Below are 8,874 nucleotides of genomic sequence, written 5' to 3'. Positions count from 1 at the left end.
GTTTTTTTTATTTTTTGATTATAAAAATATAAAAATTAATGATTTTTAGTTTATAAATGAGAGAATTTAAATATTTTTTTTAGCGAGTGGTATTTCGTGCCTATCTTTTAAGTTTTTAGAATATCGGCATAATAGTTTATAAAATTATCTTTTATTGATGCTAAAAAATTTTTTTTGTTCACGCGTATAATAATGCGCACAAAATTGAAAGTTTCAACGCGGACGTAAAGGCAGCTATGTTTAAATTGAACCGTTAATTTTTATTAATTTTAATATGAAAAGTCTAAATTTAAAAGAAAAAAGAAAAGTGTTTTCCAATTTAAACCAAGGCATTCATTTAAAATGCATCATTTGCGTTTTGAAACGCTGCGTCGAAACGCTCAATTTGTGTGCGCACTATAAACTTACGATTCAATAATCGGCGACAAACATGCGTGCTAAACTAGCGGAAAAGGAATTTGTCATTACAAAATTGGTCATATTTTTGTCAAGTGTCATCATCCCAACTAGTCCATAAAACAGACCTCGGCTCAAATAATAATAAACTCGATTTTTGTTAGACGAATAAACTACATTGCTAAAAAAAAAGACATCATATTTTAAAATTTAAGAGTTAATTATAAATTTAGGGAAATTTATAGACATATAAGACATATATATTATTCAAGATACTTTAAAAGTAGCGAATTATTTTTGTCGTTATCACATTTAAAAATGGAAGAAAAACATGAAAAGTGTGTATTAATGTTAATAATAATTACTTTTGTCAAAAAAAAGAGTGAAAACATCTAAATTATTCTTGAAGAGCACTAATTGCTAGTATTTTTGTGGCTATTCCGCCCCTAAATTTAAAAAAAAATATGCTAACCAGAAGCTTAGTATGGAAATTTGTTGGTGTAAATAATTTTTAATAAATATTACCAAGTAGAAGTTACAAGGAGACCATCTATTTTCCACCTTATCAAAAAGTGGTATTACTCTGACTTTTCTTACCCTTACCAGCTGATTAAATAAGAAAATATATGGAATGTATTTTGAATATTATATATTTTTTTAAAATATTTTTATTTTCCCAGCTCTATCAACTAAATTCTATAAGAAATTCAACTTATATTTAAAACAAAATTCTCAGAAGCTTCTAGTTATGGGTTTGTAAACTACTACATGAACCATGAACGTTTTTTAGTGGTAGTTCTTATCATTTGACAATTTAACATGCTTAATATATTTAAATAGAATTATAAATAATTTTTATAATAAAATGGATTCTTCATGGGATTGGCTGATGGTGGAGTGGGTGGAGGTTGTTGTTGGTGTAACATCATAAGACGAGCTCGCATCATTAAAGGGTAGAATGATGGCTGATGTTGTGTCATATTCCATGTATGGATTAAAAGGAGGAGGTCTTAGAAATGCTTGGATCTTGTTCTTATTTAGGATTCTAAATAATTTATGTAATCCTATTTAAATATATTAAATACACCTAAAAAGTCTGTATAGTATTGTTTTAAATCATCTAACTTTGGCCGCTAGCTAATTTGCATTTAAATTTAAAAAAAATTGTCTCTTTTTTCAAAATTAAAGCTAAAAGTTTTATTTTCTGGTATTATAATTAGCTAAGTCAGATGATTTAGCAACGTTAGTTTCGATAATTAATTAGATTTAAAGTTTTTCAGAAAACACTACTTCAATCTGATGATAGATTCAATGGAATGTGAATGGCTAAGAAGTATTATATTTCAAAATTTCTTCGAACGAAACATTATACAATCAAATTGATTGTCCTATATCTAACCCAATCAGCAGATTTAAAAGGTTAGGTTGGTAAATATTGTTTAAATTATTTGAATAACAAGTCAGCAGTGGCAAGATTTCATGTATACTAGAGGTCTGCAATGGGAGAATTCTTAGCCCATAAGCTAAGAGTCGCTCATTCTACTCGCGAGGGTTAGAGGGTGGGATATTTAATTTTAATGGGCGGATGAGCTGGCGGGTCAAAATATTTGGCAGGCGATGAGCATGCGAATTTCAAATATTTGGAAAGGAGAGCGGAACAGATTTCAATTTATTAAAAATCATTTTATTTTAGTTTTATATAAAATTAATCAGCTAGACGGTTGGGTATGGGACTAAATATTTTATAACAATGGTCGCGCTAGCTTTTGGGCTAAACCCCACCCATCGCAGACCTCATAATTACATTCGCTCCTATAATTTACTAGTGTGGTTAAATTATCTAACTTTAAGCCATATTTATATCCAAAATATATATTTCAAACTTCAAGTTGAGATACTCGAGTATTGTTATAACGCTTGACAAAGGGACAATGGAGATAGTCAAATGTTAGTTGTTTCCACAACACTATAATTAACATATTCTAGAGTTTAATAAAACCATCTCCAGGAGGGGTTAGGGACTTGTTATCTTGTCAACAGTTCTAGGTGTTTCAAGAAAAATTGCTTTATTTGGGACTTCATCATTTTTAATTCAAATAACGGAATCAATATTTTTTAGGCCCCGAATTCCCGCCATCTGTGAATGAAAGGTAGTTTATGCTTAATACAGCGTCCAATTGTTGGGATCAAATTGGCAACTTAATAATTTTATATGAAATTTCTGGACACCATCTTATTAGATCTATAAATATTATCATATGTTATATCTTTAATGTTGCCTTCTTTCTTTCTTTCTTTTTTAAAAAAAAAATGAAGGTTATTCTTTTTTAAAATTAATAGTATCTTATATCTTTTTTTAGAAATAAAAAAATAGCGGTGTGTTCAAAAATGTCATATTTCTAGGCTAAATATAATATGTAAAATTTATATCTAATAAGACTAAAAGAGTTTCCTAGTAACTATAGTAACTATTTCTAAACGCAAAGCCCTATTCATAGTAACTCCCTCTTCCCTCCCATTACCTTAATCATGGTGATTAATTTTAATAGTATTTTTAAAGGAATATATTTTTTAATAGCTAACATTTAATAACTTTATTGAAATATTCTCCTCTCCACCTCAATTGGACAAGCGTAAAATAATTAGTAAAAATAAAAATTAAAATAAATCTTCAATCGAATATACAGAGACGATAAATATTTAAAGATCATTTTTCCCTCCATTTCTAAAAAGATATAACGAAATTATATTTTATTCGCATCACGTATAAGCGATTTTAGTCGCCTCTCATTCTTCCCTTCTTCTAAATCGCTAAAAACGAGTTGCGTCTACGCATTGTTTTTTTTCCCCGGAAATAACCTATCTTTTCAAACTTTAAAATCATTTGCGCGTCTTCTCTTCTCTTCTCTTCTCTTCTCTTCTCTTCTCTTCTCTTCTCTATCTTAAGAAAGAAAAAAATCGATAAATATATGAAGGAGGGCTCAAAGTTTTGTTCACGGAGCAAAAAAATTCTACGGACAACTGGAATATATTGGTGGCCAAATTAGATTTCCTAGTGTTGTAAGACTGCTCGTTTTGAGCCTATTTTTTAAAAATGGCTAACTCAACATTTCATCTAGAAAAATATTACGCAACCCTGAAGATTTTGCTTCCTAGAAGGAACAAAGATTTAAACATATATTATCGAAATCTCGAAACTTAGGGCAATTTCTGGCTAAAATATTCAGTTAGCCGTTTTGAAAAATCGGCTCAAAACGAGCCGGTTAACAACACTGAGAGTTCCTTTAATAAAATTTTTTAAATAAAAGATATTAAAATTTTAGCAGATTTAACGAATTTTTTAAATTTGATATTTTTTTTTAACTGTCCGAGTTTGTTTAGTGACAATAAATAAACTAAATGTAAGACATAAATTTTTTTCCCAAATATATTGGAACAATAATGATAACTTACTTCATTCTTTTTTAGAAAATATTTTTAAAATTTGGTTTTATTGATGTTACAGATAGATAAACGCTTTCTAAAAAAAGTAATCGCATAAATCACAATTTACAAGGCCAATTTTAAAAAATAAAATGTTATATATGTCTTATCTTTCCTAAAATTATCAATATATTTCCAAGACTTACATAGACACATCAATATTTAAATAACACCTTAAAATAAACGAAAACTGTTTTTTTTAATTTATTACAGTGCAAAGTATATTATGTACTTTTCTATAATTAATCATTGTAAATGTAAGTATGTCAGTGAAAAATAATAATATTTTTAAATAGTAAACTTAGATAACTTTTTTATTTAGTGTATCGGTATAAATTAATTAAATAAACATTTAAAAAGTATCTTTTTCAACATCTCCTTTATGCTAAGTATATATCAACTCAAATATAAGTAGACCATCTATTATTCAGACCAAGATAGTAAAAATTAGTGTTATTAAATTACCAACTTTGACCATCTCTATTGTGAGTGACAGTTCAATCTTTTAGCCTAAAAAATTGAATTAAGCTTCTAAATTGAGTCTCAACTTGAAGATTGATTGGAATATGGTTATAAACATGGCTACGTTGTTTTATAGATGACTAAAATTAGGTAGTTAAAAAAATAATTCAACAGCATTTACATATATATACATTCCTATTTTTATTTTATATTTTTAAACTTAATTATTTAATTTTAATCCATTTTTGTTTGCCAAAGAGAAAAACGTTACATATTTATAAATAATTACTAATTATCCTACATTTCACCTTTGTTTTAATTTTTTTTATCAAATTATTTACCAATTTAAAAATAAAATTACTTTTTATAAAAATAAAATTTATATAATTATCATCATCTTTAATTCCTGTCACTAATTTAGATATGCAAGGAAAATGTGGAAGAATGATAAGCATTTTAGCATTGTTCTATACCATTTTCATGATAGGAATGGAAATGGCGGTGCCAGAGAATAAAACAAAATCGACTTCAAAAGGTTAATCTTAAAATAAAAATTTTTTTTTTTATCTTATTATTTTTTTTTGTTTTAAAAATGCTAAATTATTATTATCCTCTCTTTTGAGCTTTCAGATTGTATATGACATTTACAGGACTTTTTTTTTGCGTAAAAACAATTTAATAAGTTGAGTTTATTGGAGAAATTTTTGTGAAAATAAATAATCATAATAATTTATCGCGATTAACTTCTAATAAATAAATATGTAAGTGTTGTTAAACGTCTGGCTTTGAGCCGGTTTTTAAAAACGGCTATCTTAATATTTTAGCCAGAAAAATATTGCTTGAGCCTCGAGATTTCCATAATATATGTATTATAGATCTGCAAAGTTAGACCCGGCCAGTACCCGGTCCGAGTCCGGCCCGAACGGGCTTCGGGCCTGGTTTGGGTCTAATTCTATTTAAAATAATCGGGTTCGGGCCGGGCCGGCTAAAACTTTTTTAAAAAAATCGGACCAGGTCGGGCTTGAAAAATTAGGACCGATGCAGGGCACCAATATGTATAAAACTTTGTTCCTTCTATGAACTAAATCTTCAGGCTTTGCGTAATTTTTTTTTTGGATGAAGTATTGATATAGCGACTCAAAAAAGAGCCTTTTAAGCGACACTACTATATATGCCAGAAGTTTTTAATAACCAATACAAAATTCTAATATGGGAAAAATAATGAAATAAGATTTAAATAATATTAACGTACACTAAAAAAAATACATAAAACAATGATACAATTTTTGTAAAGGGGTCTTTTATTGAGAAAAAATATTATCCTATCAGAAAAACAACCAATAAAATATTGTATATTTTATCCCACGTGATATATAAATTTAAGAAATAGAATACATAAGGCTACCGCCATCGTTAACTACCAATATAACAAAATGTCGCCCAATGTGCCGAAAATTTTGCCCGCATGGATACGTGACAGATTCCGATGGCTGTCCTTCTTGCGAATGCCGACCTGATCCTGCTGACTGCCCGGGTTCTTGCTTGCTATTTTGCACCTACGGAAACGAATTGGACAAATATGGGTGCCCTGCGTGCACATGCAAATCTGAACCGGATGCCAAAGTTTTTCAAAATATTTAAACTCTTCGATATCTTGATTAAAACACACCCTTTTAATAACCATTGATTAATAAGGTGATTCCTAATATTTGAACAATCTGAAACACCATAAAGACACGTGACTTGATATAGAAAAAAAAAGAAGAAGCAATTTTTTTTTGATCATTCCTGATCATCATGATGTGGTAAGACGCTATATCGACATTGAGATAGAAAGGAAAGAGTAGAGGGTTTTAAAGAGGCTATCATTCAGAGTAAAATGGGAAGTGAGTTAATATATGGTTAAAGGATAATATTGGCTTTAAAGATAAAGGTGGGAGGGTGTGGGTAGATAAAATTTTTATAAAGGATCATTCAATAAAATAGAATCAAATTTAGGGACCCCGCTATCGGCATGGATGCTGATGTCGACGATTCCACATGCTTGGGTCTTAGGTAGTCAAAGAAGAATATACATTTACACAGGAAGTTGTAGTAAGGAAGGCTAAGATAATAAGGATTTATTATCCCTGAACCCTCAACTTCAGAATATCCTTAATTCCGTTCATGATGATAGTTTGGAGGTTGAGATTCAGGGATTAATATATTTTACAGGTATTTGAGGGACTCAAAATATTAATCAAATTAGGGAGATTCATCTAATTTATCAATTGTCCATATTAGACCTGTTTTACTGTATTTATTTATTTAATTTTTAATTTTTTTAATATTAAAAGGATGATAAAGATGGTGTTAATAAAATGGTGAACAAAATAAAGGTCTTGTCTGCCACGCAGTGAAATTTGAAAAAAAACCTCAAAACCGCCGAATTAATGAAACAAAATATTTATATTTGTGATTCTTTACCATGATTAAATAAAGATAATTTTTCTTAGAAAAAACAATTTAAATATTGTTGGTAACCAGGGTTGGAAGAAATGGAGAAACATACCAGGGTGATTTTTTAGATACCACTATGACTTAAAAATAGGGCCTAACTATTGACAGATCGGTCTTAGGCGTAAAACTTTGGCATTTCGAGCTCCTGAAAATATGTTGGATACATCCGAAATGCAAATAATTCTTGGAGCAGGCTGTATCTTATGACCAATGATAAATAACATTAGTCGGAAAAGTAAGGTAGTAGACCAAAATTCTATGGACATGTGTTGAGAACTCAGACTCAACTAAAGTAAATCGACAAGTTCCCGATATTGAATTTATGGGCTTGTTGGATAAGAAAATTGTAGTAGATGTAGCCCAAAGTCAAAGACATATGGAGGAAGGCGCGTTAAGAGAAGATTGTTTTATTTTTTGTCTAATTTATTTTAATTCAAAAACTAATTTTTTTTTCTTCTTCTTTAAACTTACAAAATATACAATAATTATTTTAGTAAATATAGACCCGTCCTGATCAATTCTCCCATAAAATATTTTAAATTTACCCGCGTGTAGTTTTAAAAATCTTCAGCCCCAAATGATTAATAATTTTTTTTAACTAGCATTATTGAAGATCTTCATTGTAGAATATATGGTAGACCGGGGCGAAACAAAAGTGACAAAAAATATTTATCTCTATTTTCGATAATTTGTAATTGTGTGTTTATTTTAAACTCTATATTTCAGAAAATATTTTTCTTCAAGATTTTTTATTTCGTTTACATTCCTCAAAATTATACTTTTAATTAAAAGAAAAACCCAAACTTTTTCTTCTAATTAAATATGGATTTTGTTTTTCTCATATTTATAGAATTTACTTAAGACCAATAATTATGTTGTTAAACGGCTAGTTTTAAGCCGATTTTTCAAAACGGCTAACCCAGAAAAATATTGCTTGAGCCTAGAGATTTTGATAATATATGTCTAAACCTTTGTTCCTTCTAAGAGCAAATTCTTCAGGCGTGCCGAATATTTTTTACCTAATAATATAGTTATCTTTTTATTTGGATTATAATGGATTTACTCATATTTATAATGTAGTATAGATAAATTAGTATTTTTAGAAAAAAATATTATATAAGCTAAATTTCTTTAGGGCCCCATTTCATTAGGTAAAGATAACTCCATATACCCTTTCCATAAAAAATCCTTAAACACGATAAAATGTTGAAGTTCAAATTGGTACGATGAAAAAAATACCGCAGTAAAATAACCCACGTATTTCTTATTTTCTTAAGGATTATTTGTTATAGCAATAAATACAATATCCATCCTTAATTGCGAAATTAAGTAGACTCAATTTGACAAAATTTGGATAATTAAAATATATTTATTTTATTGATGAATCATGATGATTATATGTATATACAAATTTAATAATTTTAGAATAGTAATTTTATTGATTGACATCGAATATTGGAGGAAAATCGCTCTTATAAAATCTGGAAGGCTTAGCAGCCCATCACGGTATTCCTCGCGATGTTTCTTTAACCGAATCTGAGTATTATAACTCTGCAAATTTTTTTTTGGTGTCCAACTATATACACGTCATCGTTCAAGTTTAGTTTTTCATCGGTAGCCAGCTCGCATTCCATTTTTTTTTAAAATCAATACCCAGATTGATGGGTGTTTATTCCCAACCAGATTAGAAAAAAACGATGATTCCAACCTTCGCACTGATTATTTGTGCGTTCTTCGTCGCGGATAGAGTGCTCTGATTCACGTTCCAGGTTTCTGGAGGAAATCGAGGCTCAATTCGATGTGCTTAGAATTGAGAATTGCTTCTTGTGACAAATTCTATAAATATGGAGAAAAAAAAAATCCGGGGGTTTATTTTTCGGGAGTTTTTTTTTTCCTGGGGGTTTTTTTTCCGGAGATTTTTTTTCTCACGAAAAACGTATCATAATATATCTAATTTTAATATTTATTTTGTCAAGATATTCCTACTATGTCATTTTATTGACAATTTGATAATTAAAAAAATATTAAATCTAC

The 8,874-nt window shown here is 29.0% G+C and overlaps 1 protein-coding gene across 1 annotated transcript; it reads left to right on the top strand.

The window, feature by feature from the left end:
• Nucleotides 1-4,796: 4,796 nt before the first annotated feature.
• Nucleotides 4,797-6,766, top strand: LOC135923398 (antistasin-like). Its single transcript, XM_065458120.1, has 3 exons — nt 4,797-4,876; nt 5,726-5,964; nt 6,678-6,766. Exons 1-3 carry the CDS (start codon nt 4,822-4,824, stop codon nt 6,738-6,740), a joined length of 357 nt encoding a protein of 118 aa, XP_065314192.1. The 5' UTR covers nt 4,797-4,821; the 3' UTR covers nt 6,741-6,766.
• Nucleotides 6,767-8,874: the final 2,108 nt, after the last annotated feature.

This window comes from Gordionus sp. m RMFG-2023, chromosome 2, assembly GCF_954871325.1.
Source record: "Gordionus sp. m RMFG-2023 chromosome 2, tfGorSpeb1-WG-v2, whole genome shotgun sequence".
Classification (NCBI taxonomy): domain Eukaryota; kingdom Metazoa; phylum Nematomorpha; class Gordioida; order Chordodea; family Parachordodidae; genus Gordionus; species Gordionus sp. m RMFG-2023.
Note: the sequence above shows the minus strand (reverse complement) of the source record. Positions and strands in the feature narration are given on the sequence as shown.

Coding starts and splice junctions, on each gene's coding strand:
- LOC135923398 (XM_065458120.1), top strand. CDS start 4,822: ATGATAGGAATGGAAATGGCGGTGCCAGAGAATAAAACAAAATCGACT. Junction 4,877..5,725: donor AACAAAATCGACTTCAAAAG/GTTAATCTTAAA, acceptor TATAAATTTAAG/AAATAGAATACATAAGGCTA. Junction 5,965..6,677: donor AATCTGAACCGGATGCCAAA/GTTTTTCAAAAT, acceptor TAATATTAAAAG/GATGATAAAGATGGTGTTAA.